The 21,222-nt window shown below is 36.2% G+C and overlaps 1 protein-coding gene across 2 annotated transcripts in view; it reads right to left on the bottom strand.

The window, feature by feature from the left end:
- Spt-I (serine palmitoyltransferase subunit I) overlaps positions 1–21,222 on the bottom strand; it is a 280,091-nt gene that overhangs the window by 24,637 nt on the left and 234,232 nt on the right. For both annotated transcript variants that reach the window (XM_089249944.1, XM_089249945.1), the window contains one exon: positions 13,697–13,793. In XM_089249944.1, the coding sequence (XP_089106070.1) occupies positions 13,697–13,793 (97 nt within the window). The remainder of the gene's footprint in view (positions 1–13,696; positions 13,794–21,222) is intronic.

Here is a 21,222-nt window from a genome sequence, read left to right as displayed (position 1 = left end):
ATTTTTTCTAGAAATACCTTTAAAAGATAATTTATATATTTTGACTGCGGGAAATGCAGACTCGACATCAGAAAGCTATCCAGCTAAAAGAAATGATTTAATGTTATGGCACTGTAAATATGGCCATCAAAACTCTAGGGCTTTGAAACAATTTTCGAAAGAAAATTTTAGCTATGGTATCAAAAATCTGAGTGGCGAGTTTGATTTTTGTGAAGCTTGTAACTTAGCAAAATCGACGAGAGAAAGCTTTAAAAGCATAAACAGGATTGTAGCAAATGATGTGCTCTAACTTTTGTATTTAGATGTGTGGGGACCAGCCCCAGTGCAGTCGTTAGGTGGTTCCAGATATTTTCTTAGTATAATTGATGATTATTCTAGATACGGAACAGTGTATTTTATGAAACACAAAAATGAAGCTTCTGAGTGTTTTAAAGATTTTCAAGCTGAAGCTGAAAGACTGCATGGAAAGAAAATAAAATCTATTCGTAGTGATAACGGTTTAGAATTTACCGCCGATTATTTTGAAAAGCACTTGAAAGAGCAAGGTATCAGGATTGAGCGAACGAACATTTACTCTCCGGAAATGAACTGAGTTGCAGAAAGATTTAATAGAACAATCATGGAAGGTGTTCAGACTTTTCTGTACGAAACAGAGTTGCCGAAATTTTTGTGGGCTGAATTTGTGCATACACAAAATTATCTGAAGAATCGTTTTCCTCACAGTAGTCTAGACGGAAAAGCCCCCGTGAATGTCTGGTTGAATAGAAGTTTTTCTGTCAAACATTTCAAGAGAATCAGGTGCATAGCGTATATGCATGTCCCAAAACAAAGAAGGGGAAAATTAGACCCAACAGCGAAAATAGGATATCTGGTTGGTTATGCCCGGAGAACGAAGGGATACAGAATTTGGGAATCTAGCGCACGCAGAGTGATAGAAACCAAACATGTAAGATTTGATGAAAATAAATTCGAATACAAGACTGGAAACTCGACAAACAAAGTACACATTAAAAATGTAAATGAAACATGTGATGATGAAAACTCGAACATGGACTTGTTTGATCTTCATCCAGTAAAAATTAAATGGGTGCGAAAAATAATGACCCGAAAAACTAGAAAATCTGCAGGGAGAAAGGACGTTTACTATTACCCTGAGCCAAATGTTAGACTAAGAAGCTTAAATGAAATTAAGCAATATTGTGAAAGTAATTCTCTAAATTTTGAACCTGAACATTTTGATTTTTCAGGAAAAACTGACGTAGTGAAAATGTGGTTAGCGATCTAGAATCTGAAACCGAAATAGTAAATGGGGACGAAACTGAAGCTCATTGCGCAAATGTGAAAATTCCACTATCATTTGACGAAGCGAAAAATGGACCCGATAATGTGAAATGGTTTGAAGCAATGAGTGAAGAACTAGAAACCCTTAAATCCCGTGATGTGTATGATCTAATTCCTAGAGATCAAGCAAAGAAAATCTTAGACAGTAAATGGGTTTATAGCGTAAAAACTGACTGTCAAGGGAAAATAAAAAGATACAAAGCACGACTTGTCGCCAAACGTTTCAACCAGATTGAAGGTATAGACTATTCTGACACATTTTCGCCAGTTGTGTGTTTTACTTTAGTGAGATTATTTTACATCATTTTGGTGATATTGAAAAATTGGAGACATGTGCATGCCGATATTAGATGTGCTTATCTTTATGGAAACCTATCGGAAAACATTTACCTAGAACAACCACAAGGTGTTGTGGAACAGGGTAAAGAACATTTTGTAATGAAATTGAAAAAAGCTTTATACGGGCTGCATCAAGCAGGTCGTGAATGGTTTCATAGGCTACACAGTTCTTTTAGAACTCAAATTTGAAGAACTGTCAAGCTGCAATTGCGTGTACCATTTAAACTGGAATGTAATTGTATTGGTATATGTAGATGATCTTGCGATTTTTGCGCCTGATCGTGATTTAATAAATTTAGCGATCGGAAAAATAAGATCCAAGTTTGATATTAAAGTTTTGGGCCCGATCGAAAAATTTTCTAGGCGTTGAGCTTGAAACGAGAAATAATGAAGTATTAATGCATCAAAAAGGTTATATAGAGAAATTGTGTGAGGTGTTTAATGGTATTCCAGTTAATACCAAAATTATGACCCCGATAAAAATTGGTATTGTTGTTGAAAAATGTGATAAAAATGAAATTATTGATAATGCATTATATAGATCACTAATCGGAAGTCTTTTATTTTTGGCAACAAGGACTAGGCCCGATATAATGTTTGCAGTATCACTTTTATCTAAGTATTGTAATTCTCCATCTGAAAAACATTTAAAATTGTTATATGAAGTTTTTCAATATGTTGTTAATACAAAAGACTAATGCTATAAATTCGTCTCTTGATAAAAATTCTAATATTACATCTTATGTAGATGCTAGCTGGTCATCTGACCGTGATGACAGAAAATCTGTCAGTGGATTCGTGGTTTTGATTGGTGGTATTCCTTTTTTTTGGTTATCATCAAAACAAAATGCTGTAGTGCTTTCGAGCATGGAGCTGAATTTATAGCTCTTTCCGAGGTTGTTGAGGAGCTTATCTGGTTCTGCCTGTGATGGCGCATTGCTTATTGTGCTGTATTGCCGATGATGGTGCAATAAGCACTGTGCTGTATTGCCGATAGTGGTGCAATAAGCACTGTCCTGTATTGCCGATGGAGGTGCATTAAGTATTGTGCAGCATTGCCGATGGAGGTGCAGTAAGTATTGTGCTATATTGCTTAATGTGGTGCCCTGATATAGTGGTGCATTGTTTTTTGTGGTGCCCTTAATATAAGGCTGCACTCCTTATTGTGTTGCATTGCTTATTGCACCGAATTGCTGATGGTGTAGCATTGCGCATTATGCTGTATTGCTTATTGTGGTGCATTGCGCATTATGCTGTATTGCTTATTGTGGTGCATTGCGCATTATGCTGTATTGCTTATTGTGGTGCATTGCGCATTATGCTGTATTGCTTATTGTGGTGCATTGCGCATTATGCTGTATTGCTTATTGTGGTGCATTGCGCATTATGCTGTATTGCTTATTGTGGAGCATTGCAGCGCATCGCGTGATATATTGCTTACTGTAATACAGTACTTTTTGCGTATATTATGGTGCTTCACTTATTGTGATACTTCACATATTGTGGTGCATTACGTTTTAAGCTGTATTGTGGGGCACTGTAAATAGTGGTGCGTTGAAATTTTTGGTTCATTATATATTGTAGTGCATCGCGTGCTGTATTGCTTATTATAATGCAGCGTTTAATGTGTATTGTGGTGCATTGCACACTTTAGTGCTTTTTATAGTGCTTTGCTTATTGCGATGCATCGCATACTGTGCTGCATTGCTTATTTGTGGTGTACAATACTACTGATTACACACATTACTACATTACTGATTGTGATGCTTTACGTGCTGTAGTGCACTGAGTGCTGCATTGTAATGCAGTGCTTATGGATTGATTATTGTGTATTATGGTGCTTTGTTTAGTGCGATGCAGCACATACTATGCGGTATTGCGGTGCATGAGATATTGTGCTGCATTGCTTATTGTGGTGCACTGTAAATATTGGCCGATTGCGCACATTGTTATGCATTACGTATTTTAGTGAATCACGTGCCATATTGCTTATTCTAATGCAGTGCTTATGGTGTATCGTGGTTCAATGCGTATTGTGGTGCACTGCATATTGTAATGCATTGCCTACGGTGGTGGTGTATTTGTTATTGTGCTGTATTGCCGATGTGGGTAAATTACGCATTGTGTTGTTTTGCTTATTGTGGTGTACTGCGTATTGTGCTTAATGTGGTGCACTGAATATAGTGGTGCATTGCTTATTGCGGTACTTTGAATATGTTGGTGCACTAATTATTGTGCTGTATTGCCTGTGATGGTGCATTGCTTATTGTGCTGTATTGCCAATGGTGGTGCAATAAGCACTGTGCTGTCTTGCTGCTTATTACGATGTATAGTGCTTTATTGCACGTATTGCTTATTATTGTGTGTATTGCATATTATTATGCATTACGTGTTGTAGTGCATCGCGTACTGTATTGCTTATTATAATGCAGTACGTATTGCATATTGTGGTGTAATGCGTTTTGTGCTACATTGCGTGTTGTACGTACATCGTGTACCATATTGCTTATTATAATGTCATGCCTACTGCTTATTGTGGTGCATTGCGTATTGTTATGCATCAATGCCGTATGCACATTGTGCATATACGTACATTACGTATTGTGGTGCACCGCTGATTGTGTTGCATTGCCTATTGTGGTGCATTGCCTATTGTGGTGCATTGCATAATGTATGCATTACGTAGTACACAGCGTTCTGTATTGCTTATTATAATGCCACGTCTACTGCTTATTGTGCTGTAGGTCTTATTGTAGTGCACTGCGATATGGTGCATTGCATATTGTTATGCATCACATATTGTAGTGCATTGCATTCTGTATTGCTTATTATAATGCAGTGCTTATTCCGTATTGTGGTAAATTATGTATTGTGCTGTATTGCTTATTGTAATGCATTGCGTATTGTAGTGTATAGCTTAATCTAATGCAGTGGTTACGTATGGTTATGTGTGCTGTATTGCTTATTGTGGTGCACTGTATTGCGTATTGTGCTGTATTGCTTATTGTGGTGCACTGCCAATACAATGCTGATTTTAGTGCATCGCATGCTATATTGCTTATTATAATGCAGTCCGATGCAGTCTACATTTATTGTGGTGCACTGTATTGCGTATTATGCTGTATTGCTTATTGTGGTGCACCGTATTGCATATTATGCTGTATTGCTTATTGTGGTGCACTACCAATGCAATGCTGATTTTAGTGCATCACATGCTGTATTGCTTATTATAATGCAGTCCAACGCAGTCTGCATTGCGTATTGTGGCAAATTGCTTATTGCGATGTTTCGCTGATTGCAGTGCATTGCTGATTTTGCTGGTTGTTGATTTGTACTGTTATGCATTATGTACTGTAGTGCATAACGTGCTGCATTGCTTATTGTAATGCAGTTCTTATTGCGTATTATTCTGCTTTGCTTGATGCCATATATCGCGTTTGCGTTTTGTGGTGGATTGCATATTATACTGCATTGCTTATTGTGGTGCACTGCAAATGGTGGTGCATTACTGATTGTAATGCATTGGGTATTGTAGTGCATCACATGCTGTATTGCTTATTGCATATTAGGGTGTATTGCGTATTATTGTGTTTTGTTCAATACATTGCGTACTGTGGTGCATTGCATATTGTGCTGTATTGCTTATTGTAATGCAGTGCTTATGGTGTTTTGTGGTACATATTATGGTACTTTGCCTATTGCGATGCATCGAGTATTGAACTATTTCGCAGGCACTGGCAGTGCCTGAGGAATATTTTGCTTTATAACTACAGAAGATGTGACGAGTAGTTAGCTCCATTGGAGGAGTTTGAGGGGGGCTTAGCCCCCGCCAGTCTATATATATGTATATATCATGCTATTATAATTCTTAAACCAGAGTTTGTATCTTTCACACACACACACACAATTTTTTTTTGAATAAATTTTTTTCTGAAATGATACTAGATAAAAATTTATACTTCCCACATTTATTTATGATTCTTGGCAAAAACCTATTATTGCCAGGACATTTTTTACTGCAGTTTTTCCCAGCAATTGCAAAAACTCACCTACTGAAAAATTTATTAATTCTTACATTACAGTTAGTGTTTAAAGCTATCTTATCTGCATTTCGAAAAAAAATCAAATGAAAAATAACGCCTCACATGAACAAATGGGAGAAAAATTGATTTTTCCCCCTTTTTCTACCCTGACAGTCATTTATTTGAAGCATGCTAGGAATATCTATCCTATATCCTAAGCATATATTCCATGATTTTTGTGAAATCTCTAGCTTTTTGCATATTGTGAGATTTCTTTTCTGCATAGGGAAATTTCTTCACATTTTTGATTAAACAAATAAACACTTGTTTCATCTTTGAATACTTGCCTATCTGTGTTGTTCCTTGTTTGTTCAAGAATGTTTAATGAAGCAAGCTTTCACTATTTGTGTCGTAATACTTATAGTTTAAAGGCTAATGAGACATAATTAAATCAAATGTGGGTTCACACCTACAACAATAATCTTTGGCAGCGATAGCATGACCTCTTTGGTTGTTAGGGACAAAAACAGAGTTGAGCTAGTATTTTTACTAGCACTGGTTTAGATATTGTTAAGCATTTGTGGAGATGTGACCGAATGACAGACTTGGGTCACGGTTTTCAGTAGAGCTAAAAGCAAGGCTTATGGGGCACGAAGGTCTTTCCTGATAAAATTATGCTTATGTTCATGTATTTCCATGGCTTCAATATTCATACAGGTGTAAAAATTAGCATCAGTCAATATATAGTATGCTTGTAAGGCAAATTTGAGGCAGTTTATGTAGCTTGTTTATACCCATCACACCACGCCTTTGGAACAGATGGTAGTTAGAATTCTTATTCAAATACTTAACGGTGTAAGTAGGTTTTCTGTATGCTCTGTGATTAAAGGTTCTATAGTAGTTTTTTCATTATTATTAGATATCCAAGAGCACCAGCTGGCCATTCTGTTAATTTAATAATTCTGTTCAGCTTTCAACATTTTTCTTGTATCTCTAAATTTGTTTTAAATAACTTAAGTGATATTACAAGTAAGATTTCAAACATGGTGAATATTTATACAGGGAGGTAGCTATTGACAACCCAATAATTACACCCATGATTCTTTCTGAAGAACTAATATGGAAAAGTGTTTTCAGTTTTTGATTCAACCCATAATTAATGAGTTACAACACTTTAAAAATTGATGACATCACTTCAAAGTCCTGCCAAATTCACCAATCGTACACCAAACGTATATAACTTGGCATTTTTAGAAATGCAAAAATATATTAACCCCCACACAGAAATCCAGAAAACTAAAGATATAAAAATAAGTTTTTTCCCTCACACTTTTCAGAAAAGAGAAAAAACATTTTTTTAATATGTTCTTTGCATCTTACGCCAGCTTTACAGAGATTACAGATAAGCGTTAGTCATTTTGTTTTATTGTCCAGAAAATACTACGTCTATTTTTTTTTTGGTTATAATTCTAATTTGATACGGAGCAGCATTACTAACATTAAAATTTTTTGAGAAGGATGAAGTTATTCTTCAAAATTATTTTTCCCACTGGCGCTAATGACCACCATAAAATTACAAGTTTGTAAGTAGATTAAAATAGCTAAATAATGACTACCATAAAATTACAAGTTTGTAAGTAGATTAAAATAGCTAAATTTTATGCCGGAAAAAAATAAATTTTCATATTCCCAAAGGAAATTTTTATGGTTTTAGGGTATATTGGAGCTGCTGATTTCAAAACTGGTGTTGGTTTCGCCAAATTAGTTCCAGTTTTTCAGATAAAATGCATAATATAAAAATTTCAATATAGTCTGCAGCCAAATTTGTATGTGGAAATTTTTCTTTCACCTTTTTATTTACTTTATTTTATTCAACACATCATTACCAGACATCAGTGATCTTTATGTATATCAAGTTTATTAATGATTTACATTATGCACAGTTTCAATGTGATTTGTATGCTGCTTAAGGAATGAGCGGATCTGGAGCTCGTTGTTGGGAGAGGTGATTTTACAAAAGAATAATAATGATAATTAAAAATGACATATACAGTGAATAGGGTGACCATATTTCCTTCGTTTTGTCTCGTATTTTCGGAAATAGTGAAGATTTTTCTGTTTTTTCTCCTCCCCGAATTTTTTGAAAAAATATACTGGTTTTTCCTATTTTTTGGTCACAGTTTTCTTGAATGTGTTCAATCAAAAACATTAATACAGGTAATTTTCAATGGATTGATTGAATACAATATTATTGTATAAAAGTTCCAAAAAATTCATGAATTATCGCATTCAGTTAGAGGGGAGGGATCACACCAATCAACCCATAGATCCGCACCTGGCTTATGGTATTACCATTGAAATTCGACTTTCACTTCATCCCAAAAACTAGAGCAAATCTGATAAAATCAATGTCAGATTCAGAATCAGTGTCCAAAACCACCCTAAAATCACTGAAATATTTTTGAGCACAAAATCAGTGTTGAGTAGTGTAATAGAAGCAATCAAGTAGTGTAGTCAGAAAATATCTGAAACCAGAAACTGTTTTAAATGTGTCAATTCATAACACGACAAGTTTGATTAAAAGTTTCCGATTGAATAATTATTTTAGGGGCCGTCCAAGTATTACGTAAGTGAATTTTTAGCCATTTTTGACCCCCTCCCCCAGTTGTCAGCAAAACTCTGACCCCCTCCCTCCCCATGTCAGCAAAATTTTGTCAGCACTGCCCCTACCTCCTAACACATATTGGTGTGATCAGAAACGTAGGCGGGAGAGGGAGGGGGCATAGGGGGCTCGTGCTCCTCCATCCCAAACGAAAAAAAAAAAAATTTAATGCAAAAATGAAAACAATAATTAAAATTTCGAAAGAAAATACCTTTATAAGTTATTATAATCAATTTCTGTTATTGTCAATGTTATTTGAAGGGTAATAACTCAAAATTTCTCTTTAAGAAATTCATTGCGACCCACCCTTTAAGCCATATATGGTAAAATCTTGACCCACGGATCAAATGTGGCCCTGAAGGTTATCTGATGTGGCTTGCCCCCTCAAACCTAGTTTTTTAAAAATGAACTAAGCGGAACATTTACAGATCGCTTAAATGACACATGGCACAATTCCAGAACATTTAAGTGGCCCGTGGCACATTTTCAAATCACTCAAGTAGGCCTCAAAGATCACTTTCACATTCAAAGATCACTTAAGTAACCTGCGACACAGTTCCAGAACACTTAAACGATCCGTGGCACATTTAGAGATCCCTTGAGTGATATGTGGCACAGTTTTGGAACACTTAAGCAGCTCCCAGTGCGGTTCTACATCACTCAAGTTATAGGCGGAACATTCCCGGATTGCTTAAGGCATCCGTGGCATAATTACGGATCACTTGAGTAATACGTGGCACAGTTCCAGAGCACTTAAACGGCCCAGACACATTTCCAGAGCACTTGAAGGATCTGTGAAACCTTTAAAGATCACTAAAGTGGCTCTGTAGGGGACTTATCAATAGGGAGAATGCTAATTCAGGTGCCCAATAACTATTGAAAGGTTTTTTCCGTTTTTGGTGCGCCGAATAAGATGCCATTAAGAATATTTCATATCTTCATAAAGGGTGGTTGATGACGTAAGCAGCATACAAACACCCCTCCCCCCCTCCTTGTCATCAAAAGTCAGCAAATTCGAAAATATCATGACAAATAGAGGGCCTGCAACAAAGACACAAACAGGGATGCCCTCAGGGCTCCTGTAGTGGTCCCTTGTTTTGGAATGTTATTATTAACAACCTTCTCAAACATCATTGGCCAGACGATGTATTCCTGCAAGCATATGCTAATGATATCATTCTTACAGTATCAAGCAACACATCAAAATCCATCAATGAAACTGCAACCCGATGTCTAGCCGCTATGGTGGTCGAGTGGTCATAGTGACGGACTCGCATCGCGAGGACCGGGTTCAAATCCCACCGTCGCCATAGTGGTGGTCGGCTGAAGTTGGGTTTTCTGTGGTTCCCAACTTTCGCGCTCAGAGGACCCGTCTTACGAGCCAACAAGAGAAGTGGCACGGTTACCTATTAAAAAGTATAATTTACAGCCAAGAAGAAAAGCATCTATTGTTTCACCGACACCTAATATTCGATACAATTTATGTCCAAGAAGACAAGTGTCAACTGTTTCATCCTTTTCCGGCGGGTGTGAATAAAATGGAGATGCCGGACATATAGACGTCAATTTATATCTTATTACAGCTTGATTGATGAGATTGGTATATTCTATATTGGATAAACTCACTTTCAGATTCTATCACATACAAGAAAAAAAAATTATTCTTTGATTATTTATATAAGGACTGTTACGATTACGGACTGATTATCTGTGGATGATGCTATATGATCACAATTTGTACAATTATTTATTCAAGATTATTTATTGTATATATGTATATCATTGTTATTTTCACATAAATTAATAAATTTCCGGATACACCCATCCCCCGGGAAAGCTTCAATATCTCTCTGAGATGGGAAGCGGGGTGTGTCCGTTCCTTCAATGTTCAATGTGGTTCCCAACTTCAAGGCGCAAATTCGAGCCGATCTCCCCATTAAAAAGTCTCGCCACAGAGAGCAACAGACTTACAAACAGCACAAATTCAATCACAACACATCACTCACTTCACTCCTGAAATATAGATGGCAGCACTGAAAAATCACACACAGCACTGCATGTGCACTCAGACTGTTAGGTACACACACAGTTACACCTCCGGCACAACTCACTAGGTAGTAAATCACCCATAAATGGTGATAGACCTGAGTTGTGCTCGGTTTTAAAATAAAAATAAAAACCGATGTCTAAAAGAAAGAGAAGAATGGTTTGAAATTAATCACCTGCAACTTCAGACCAACAAGATTGCATATTTCTGGCCTTATAGAAAGAAAGGACGCCTGAAAATTCAACATAATAACCAACACATCAAAAGAACACAGAACTTTAAATATCTGGGAATCAATTTTGACGAAAAATTTAACTGGATTTACCACATTGACCAACAAGTACTTAAAGTTCATAAAACACTCCAGTCTTTCTATAGGATTGGGGGCAGCAAGTGGGGTATTAACAGGCTGTTCAGAAATATCTATTATCGAACCATCATCATCCTCCCCCCCCCCAATTATCCTATTGATCGAGTATTTGGTTCGCAAACCCCACCTGCAGAATGACATGCAAGATGCTGACCGCTCAAAGGCAATAATTACTTTTTGTAACAGGTGCATATAATATTACGCCAACTAATGTGATACAACTTTCCACTGGAAAAAAATTTACCTTCAGACCTTCAAATAGAAGTTATATCGAAAAAAAGGCGACTCCTCCTATTAAGACACAATATCATATATAACAATTTCAGTATACTAGCATCTGCATACGAAGAAAAAATAACTTCATGGCCTCATCATCCAGCCATAGATGTTAAAGATAATTCGCTTATCACTGAAGAAAAAGACATTCCAATTGCCATCAAAATATATACGGATGGCTCGAAAACCTCTAATGGAGCTGCTTCGGCTTTTGTCATCTTTCGCAACAAAGTGATCATACACGAATGGTCACAAAGGCTCCAAGACCTCAACTCTGTTTTCCAGGCAGAATTGTATGCTATTCTTCATATACTGCATGAGAATGAACCTATTCAGATTACATCCAACAGTCTTTCTAGTATTCTCGTGCTTAGAAATAATTTTTCTCCCACCCAACTTGTACGACAAATCAGAGCAAATCTAATTGACAAGCCAAACATTTTCATCTCATGAACCAGGGCCCATGTGGGTAATCAAGGGAACAAATTAGCAGACACACTTGTTAAAACAGCTACTTCATTAGAAAATATAAACTCTGATGTTTCTTCTGCCTGGTCTCATGCCAAACACAAGATACTTTGTGTAGCAAAAGAAACTTGGCAGTCTAGATGGATTGATGATGATCAACGGGACAGAAAGGTCTTCCAAATCACAAATAAGACCAAAATGTTCAACCAACCATGGATTAGAGAAAGGACAATCCTATATAGTGAGCATGGCCCTGGTCCGTATTACCTAAGGAGATTTAAAATATCTAAAAATAAATTATGTGCTTGTGGGGAAATCAGTACATTTCCATATATTTGGTCTTGCCCTAGCACTGCATCCTACCATCAGCCCCCAATTAATCTAAAAAATTTCCACGTCTGGAAATGTCAAGTAATAAAAACTAAAAATTGGGCTGACATCATTAAACTTATCAACTTTCTAGAGGAAAATCTGTCATTACTGCACAGCAAAAGTGAAGATAATCTCTTTGAATCTGATGAGAGTAGTGAAGACCTTCCTGTCTTCAGCATGGTAACTAGATCGATGACCAGATCAGCATCGACACCCCAAATCTAATGACTATGCTGAAATTGTAAAAATGTGTTTACATTTTTTTTTTCTCTCTCTCGGACTGTGACGTGTATTGTGCTTACCACAGATGTTTAATTTTTGCATTGTTTTGTATTTCCTATAGTGATTTAACTGATGTTTATTTATTATTCTTCATACATATGCACTTGGACTGTGACGTGCATTGTGCTTACGACAGATGTTTAACTTTTGAATATTTTTTGTGTTCACCATATTAGCATTTTTGTGTTTTCCATACTTGCATTTCTGTTATTCTTATTTTTTTTTCTCAGACTGTGACCTGCATTGTGCTTACCACAATGTTTATTTTTCATCGTTCTGTGTTTTCCAGTGATATATAACATATATAACTGATGTTTCCCCCCTCCCCCCCCCACCCTTTTCATACATATGTACCTGGACTGTGATGTGCATTGTACTTACCATAGATGCTTAATCTTTGCATTTCTTGTGCGTTTACCATATTTGCATTTCTCTGTTGTCACCCCCAATTTTCTTTTTTTTTTTCTTTCTTGGACTGTGACGTGCAATATGCTTCCACAAATGTTTAATTTTTACATTATTTTGTGGTTACTATATATAAATTTTTTTTAATTAACATACTCAAAAAAAGTGTTCTCATGTTTGATCAGGTTGGGGTGGATGGATTTCATGGGCTGGGGAGGGGTGTTGCTACTTTTCCAACAGATACCCTTTACGTTAAAGGGTCTGTAAGGAATATTAACGTGGGTATTTGTCTGGTAGTTCAAGCTCAAGCAAATCTGAAACCCTCCCCCCCATTGATGCTGACGTAATACTTGAATGACCCCTTACTGTTTCCACCATTCGTCAAGCTACTATTTTTACATACATCCTTCATTGAAGCTTTCTACGTGTAACAGTTTCAATGAAAGTTAAAAAAAACTGAAAAAAAAAATGTTCTATTGACCAACATGTAATCTGATTAAAACGGCAATGTAAAATAACGATTGTGTGTAAACACATGTGCACTTTCCCTCAAAAAATTTGACTTGATAGTGAAAGTAAAGAAATTACCACATTTTGGCAAAAAGTTTTGATTTGGCTAAAAAAATTACAACCAGATCTCATTTGGTTAACACTACAAATTTGGTTATAAAGGCTAACATAAAGGCTGAAGCTAACACATAAGCCTAATAACAAGGTTATAATATCACACTAAATGGTGAGAAAAAGTGGAGGAAGGCGACCAAACTTGGTTTCTAATGAGATTGAATATTTCAGTTAATTTTCAGGAAGTGACAACCCGCTACTGGCAGAGAAATGTACTTTCGTTTGGAGTTTGGCACATAACTGACCGTTAGAAAAATGACACGTCACAATATTTCAAAGCCTTATAACTATCACTTAATATGCATACGATCCAAAAATGAAAAACACTTTTCTATATTAGTTTTCCACAAGGAATCACGCGTGTAATTATTAGGCGGTCAATAATTACCACCCTGTATATATGTAGGTGGGATTGTTGAATCATATTTGGCAATATTACTCAATCCCGCAAATCTGAAAATGAAAATTTTAGATAATGTTTGTTTCACCTGGATGACATTGCAGCATGTCCAATGAAGCAATAGCTACACCAGCCTGTAATGGGGGCAATGAAGCAGAAAAACAGTATCCAAGACCAGACAGTCGCTAGAAATAAACAACAAACTAGAAATATAGTTGGTTTTACAATTTCACTCAAAGTAAACATGAGGGCTGGATAAATCCATTGCTCCACTTACCCAGCGCATGCAATTACTTTCAGCAGTCACGTGTTTTTGTTACCACGTGTCGGACACAGGCATATAAGAAAACCAAAAATGTAATAAACATAATATAAATACTTTTTTCCGTTTTTCATCATTGAAAATTTTACTAGTGTTCAGGAACACATGCATGCTTTGCACAGAAATGCTTTGTTAAGCAGTCATGAGGCAATGTGTAATCAACATATTTTGATCTATTTTTGCAGCCCCTAGCAGTTTGGAGACCGGTGCAACCACGGCTCTCACCTCCTGGAACTGGGCCCCTGTAGGTCAAGATTTTCAAGGGCATTTCTCTATAGTAAATATATAGATGAAAAAATATTATACCCATACATCAGGGCTATAACACTGTAAGTCCTCTTACGTAAAAGCCATAGGTGCAATTGTACCCTTCGCTTCTGACAAAGTCCTGTCTTGCACCATAAATCAGCCTTGTTTCTAAGAGTGGATTCTCTTAAGGTACCAACAGTATGAAATGACTAGGGACATGTAAATTTCACAAATAAAAAAATCAAAATTTTGCAAATAAAAAGTTTTGAAATCAAAAATTTCATATTTTTAACAAAAACACTTCCAATTGAAAATAAAATTTTGCATTTGTTTGCTAAAAACAACACAATTTTTTAAAAATACAATTACAGCCGTTGAGAAGTACCAACATTTTTTTACATTTGAAGTCTACTACTACTTAACTGTACATGCAACTCGTGAGCATTCCTCAGGGAAATTTCTAAAAAATTGGTACATGTAAGAGAATGGTGTGTGAATATATGTGGCCCTAACATATTTATGTTGCCGAAGTTATGCATGTTTCGGGTTATACTGGGGGGCGTCTTTTTCCAGCATGGCACAGGTCTTTGACCACTTGCTTATATCTCTTCATTGAGACAGAGCGGTGGGCCATGTTCTGGTGCAGAGGAGGTTATATTGGTGACATTTAAAGTCTGCATGACATAACCAAATGTCTGTTGGTTGACCACTATAAATACCTGTCTGTTAACACGATTGTTTCTCCCCATCCCGTGTCACGTCTTTAAAAAAATATTTTTTGGAAAAGGCTTCCAGTAATAAATTAGGGTACAAAGATAATGCAGCTTCAGATTGCCAAAATATCTATATGATGGTAGGCTTCCTACGTTGAGTTAGATGTCATGTGTAGAGTCAATTTATTGAAATAATTATGCGCTACTATCTTTAGCATAATATTTTTTTCACACTTTATATCAGTTTTTATCGCTTCCAATTTTTTAATGAAAATAAATGTTTTCATTTTTTTATTTTATTTTTAAATTACATCTAGCGATAATCTTTAGTAATATTTTACAGGCATGTAAAATATTGATTCAGGCACATATACTATAAGTTACATGCCAGACTGAGCATGTCATATTTTCGATGATTTTTCCAGTCCGGGTAAATACAAGTACAATGTATAATGCAGCAGTGATAGAAAAACTGATACATCAGTGTAATGCTTGATGGTTTCCCTAAAGAGCATACAGAAATATGAGGAAATATAGGTTTTCATAAATTTCTTGAAGCATTCTGTAGTTTTGCACTATGCAAAACACTATGCTATGAAGAGCAGCTTTTATTTTTGTTATATTGCTCATGTAGGTCAACACATTATGATTCTTTGTTTAATTGCATGTCATCTCAAAAGTGCTCAATAGAGTTGAGTGTACTTTCCACTATGATTAGGTGCAAGACTTTAATGGGCATGAAAGGTACGGTCTCACTATGCAAAAAAAAAAAAAAATTATATATATAATAGAGGCTGCAAAAGCAAATTTTTGTTGAAACAATATTTCCTGTTCAGACTCCAATTTTTCCAGCTCTTGAGTGCACATTCGAAATTTCAATGCATAAAAATAAAATACTCTAAGAAAATCATTTTGAAACAAAAAATTTTCCTGGTATAGTAATTTTAAACAGACACAGTAGAATCTTTACTATCCAGGGCAAATTAATCAGAGTACCAAAAATTTCAAAATTTGACAGGAGATGGATAGCTGGGACTTCTTTGGTGATAAGAAAGTACTACCACACTTTCATGTTTCATACTCGCTGAAACGTTTGTCCAAGCGGAAACGATAAAAGATGAAGTGAACTCTTTGAATTATTACATTTAATACATATACACGCGATTAAGAAAGAAGCACAAAAGAAATAGATGTTAACGCATTGGCTACATGATTGAGAGAGCGAGAGACACAGCAGCAGAAAAGGCAGTAATCTTAAATCACTTGAACATTATAAACAAAGGACAGAATAATCTCTTAGATGCTGCCATCTATATTAATGAAATAGATCACAGCACCCTTCCCTTCTTACTTAAGAAAGTCATCGATTTCCAGACGTTTTGGGTGAATGATTGTTTGTTTCGGTCTTGGCACCTTTGTTACCACTGTTCAGTTATCATTTGGTATCTGCTCATTTGCACTCATTTAACTTGAAGGTTCCGCACTAGTCTATGTTCACATATCTTCAGGAATTGGACTTGATCCGGAAATCTCTGAACTTGTAGGATCTGTAAGATAAGGGTTCATCATTTGGTCAGCATGACGTTGGACATCTCCGTTATTGGTGATGGCTATGTATGACACTGGTCTGGTTGGTTTCACAACAGTAGCCGGAATCGAGGATGCACCCTGGCTATAATTTCTGATGTAGACAGCATCTTCTGCATCAAATCGTCTCACTTTTTGTTGTTTTTGCTCTGTAGCTCCATCTTGCTCCTGTTTCCACCTTTTATCATCCACCAAGTCTGGATGAAGATGGTAGTCAGCCTCCTTCCCATCAACAGATCAGCTGGACTGGTCCCTGTTACTGAAGATAGTGTGATGTGTTGATGAAGTAGGAAACTGGAAAGATGCTTTCTCCAGGAACCTGAAACAATGTGTTTTATCCTTCATCAACTGGACATTTCTCTCTGCTTGACCATTTGAAGATAGTCTGTAAGGAGCAATCAGTGCTTGACAAATATCATTGCTTTCTAGAAAACAGCGAAAATCTCGTGCAGAACATCGATTATTTCGGTGTCAGTAGTTGATGTCTATAAAAATGACTAGAAATAAGGATCATTTCCGTGGGGGGCCTAAATGGTAATGTTACAATTCGTCTTACTTCAGTCCACTTGGACTAAGAGTCAATCAGAATCAGGAAGTTTTGTCCTTGAAATGGTCCAGTAAAATCTATGTGAACTCGGGACCAAGGCTTGGTTGTTATTTAACATGGATGGATTAGAACTCTGAAAGGGCCATGCCTTGTCTATTGACAGTTTGTACATCTTCTTACATAGTTCTCAATATCAGCATCCATGCCTGACTACCATACGAACAATTTTGCAAGAAGAGATGGTATTTTTTTGGCCTGAAATATACTGAGAAATTGAATTTTCTGGATGTTATGCCGAAACTGATATTTGGAAAGAAAAGTGATTTGCCTCCTCCGGGAATTGAACCAGGATCCCCTTGCATACTGGGCAAGTGCGCTAACCAATACACCAGAGACACACTTTTCAATGTGATGCTGATTCTGACGACTATTGAAAAAGTGGAAAACCGTTATAAAGGCATAAACTGTTGTAAATATACTGGCAGCATTGAAGTGACAAACCATTGTAAAGGCATATGCACGTCTGAAGCGCATTGCTAGGGAACCACTATAACCAAAGTAAAAGTTCTGAAAGCGATTGTTGAGGCACAGAAACCATAGTTGCCAGACAGTTTTTTGCCCATTTTGGGCACTTGCCCTGGTCTGACAAACTTTTAAAGTAGCCTATCGTTTAAGTCTGGCCCCATTTTGTATATATGCAAAATTTGGCGACGATCGATCTAAAATTTTAGATTTGTATAGAGAACATACATACATACAGATATAAAATCAATTTTATATATATAGATATACAATATCATACACAGGATTACTTTTTACTTAAAAAAAAGAATGTTATCTTAGCTCAGAAGAAGGGAATGTCCCATCCCACATCCCCCATCCCCCAAGGCACAAAATACATAGATTTCCTCTAGAAGAAATATTTTTGTGTATTTTTTAAATTTTTAATCTCATTTGTTGATGTTGTAGAGATGGTATATATATAAATATCAAGAAGTCTCTCAAGATTTTTTTATGATTAAAAATTTAAAAAATACACAATATATGGTGTTTCAGATTTCAAAAATAATTTGACAATGAGTGTTTTTAGATTTAGCTTGTAAAACTTGGTAATCACTAATTTTAAAAAAAATCACTACAGGAGAGACTTGAAACACTCATTAGACAAGTAATTATTTTTCTTGTTTTTGCCACTGATGCAAGTATAAGTTGTGCTTTTGTTCTCTTCAGTTTCAAGCATTTTTGAATGTTTGATCTTGCTTCTTTTACCAGAATTTACCCATTTCCTATTTAAAGCGATAAGTGCTGCTTTTTGAGTTCTCTTGATCATTATCTCAGTTTGCTTCAACATACTTTGAGATGACCTCTTTTCCTGGGTTATTCTTAGAATATTTATTTAAAATTATCAGAAATTTATATAATACAGTGATTAAAAACTATAGACTTGAATTATTTCTAACTTAAACTGCAGAATTAGATTATTTTTGATTTAAACTATAGAATAATGATTAAACTATTAGAAATTCAAGAAAATGATTCAATTTTCACAAAAAGTTCAATCCAAGTACATCTGTTTTCACTCACTATTTTTAACTGATTTGTGATTGCTCCATGTATGTTATTTTCCAGCATCTTCAACAGATTTTCAGTTTCTCGTTTTACTTTCAAGTTTTCTACTATTCATTCTCTTGCTTTGCCATTTCTTTTTTATGTTATTCACCTTCATGTTTAGTGTTAAATAAAAAATGGTTTCCAGATAAGCGTTAATTAAAATTACTTTGTAAAGGGACCTGTGAAAAATTGTGACCCGGGTGTCCATAGAAAATAACAACCTAGGCAAACTCCATTCCCAGATGTGGAAGGATACCACATACCACCCCCTCCCCCCCGGCTGTTGGTATGGTATAACTGCTCTATCTAAAAGCACTGTAGCCTGCGTGGGATGATCGTTAAAAAAAGGATTGGTCCTGGGCAATTTATTTCATAGGTTTGTTAAATCATCTCGTACTTTATGATACAGACCAATTTTTCTCATAGTACTCAGATCTTGGAAGGGGCTATCATCGTCCTCTGAAACTGTATCTGTTTTGGAATCAGATATAAACTGTAGATCCCAATACAATCAGCCTTGGTATGCAGAATATAATGATGAGACAAAAATGATCACTGTAGCTGTGAGGGATGCTAGATTGTTACCGTATCATTATCAGAGTGTTTACCACATACCCACAGAAAAGTTTAATGAATTTGTGTTGACCTATGCTTGTCTGCCTAAATAAGCTTTGCTGGAATCTTACATCAAACAATCCATGACCATGGTCTAGACAAAGTAATTTTAATTAATGCGCAGCTGGAAACCATTTTCCATTCAACACTAAACTTGCTGGTGAATGCATGCCCCCCCCCCCATACTAGTGCCGGGCCCGGATTTTTCGCGGGACTCCCCCCACCCCCGAAAAGTTTTGTGCACCTTCCTTGAGAAAAGATTATGGTGCATTTTTTCAATAAAAAAAAAAAAAAAGAAACCCCTTTCGGGAAGAAAAAAAATGTTGAATGCCCCCCCCCCCCATGAGAAAATCCTGCATACGATACGGCATTTGTATATGCAGCAAAACATCGCTACAACGATAATCAATAATAAATACATCTACAATGATATTTTTTTTCAAATCTTGTTTGGAATTACCTGGCTTAATGTTAAACTCTCGGTACAACGACATCATCTACTATGATACACCCCTCTATAACACAATATTTTTTGGAGATTTTTGAAATCGCTACAACAATATTTTTTATATTTTGTTCAAAATTGTTTTGAATTTAATTTTAACTTCGCCACTTGTTCTCGTTCTTCCAAAGGTGTCTGATAACATCATCAATATTTTACACTAAATGATTACCGAAAGCTTAAGTTATTTGTATTGCTGCTACTCTGTGTACGACACAAAAGCGCTATGCGGTAAGCTTCTTTACAGGCTTCTTTAAGTAAATGTTATAAATTAACTAATCAATTACAATTTTTTGTAACAAATAAATACATAAAAGCGCATTTTCCGATGATATTAACAATGCCGATATAGAAAAAATGACAACAATAGAATAAATTTGATCACACGTGAGGATAATGTTACCTCCTTAATCCATCTACCACAATATTTTATTTTGGTCCCGTAGAATATTGTTATATCGAGGTTCACTGTATTAAAACTAAATAATAAAATATAATTGTGTGTGTAACAAATATTATTATATTTCGAGATATGATTATGTGATTTGTATATGATTTTATGCAATACAATAGAGCTCCCCTATGGGCCAGTTAGGAGAAGAAATTGCTGAGGCGATATGGTTTTCCCCATAGAAACTTGTGATTGCCATAGGCATACACAGAATTTTCACGAGGGTGGGGGTTACGTTCTTTCCTGTAAAATAACCCTATAATCTCGGCTCTGGGGGGTTAGAACCCTAAACTCCCTTTGCATACGCCAATGGTGATCGTGATCCATGGTCGATAGGGCTGCAACTGGGGGGGGGGGGCAAGGAAGTATCTTGCCCAGGACCAGAAGGGTGTGCAAAATTCACCTTTTATAGCCTCTTCTTCAAAATTACAGGGGGGGGGGGGTGTCAAAATATGTGCTTACCTCAGCTGATGAAGCATTTAGTTGCGGCAGTGATGGCTAGTGTTCAATGTCAAAGTCTCTCGATTAACGATAATACCTCTATTAAGGTATTTTTCTTCGTCTGCAGAATATCGTGATATCAAGATTTCACTGCAGTTTTATCATGCATAATATTAGCTATAATGCCTGGCGTTGCCCGTATTTTCTTCATTTATTGGGAGGATTGGAAAAGGAACAAACGATTACAAAGGAATAAATATATAATACTGGCAGGATTAAAGAAGTGACAAACCATTGTAAAGGCATATGCACGTGTAAAACGCATTACTAGGGAACCATGGTAACCAAAGTAAACATTCTGAAAGTGATTGTTCAGGCCCAGAAACCATTGTTGCCCGACGGTTTTTCGTCCAGTTCGGGCATCTGCCCTTCTCTGATGAACTTTTAAAGTAGCCTACCGTTCAATCTGGGCCCTGTTTGCAGGGACGGGCTTAAGTATTTTGCGGCCCGGTGCGAAAAAAAATTGTGGCCCCTCTGAACAGAGGTTTTTCAATACCCCAGGGTGTCCATGGGTAC

The sequence above is a fragment of the Pholcus phalangioides genome, unplaced genomic scaffold, assembly GCF_987345545.1.
Source record: "Pholcus phalangioides strain wild (caught in Gottingen) unplaced genomic scaffold, Ppha-v1.0 ptg000022l_1, whole genome shotgun sequence".
Taxonomy (NCBI): domain Eukaryota; kingdom Metazoa; phylum Arthropoda; class Arachnida; order Araneae; family Pholcidae; genus Pholcus; species Pholcus phalangioides.
The sequence above is the reverse complement of the archived record's forward strand: the minus strand, read 5'-3'. Positions and strand labels throughout refer to the sequence as shown.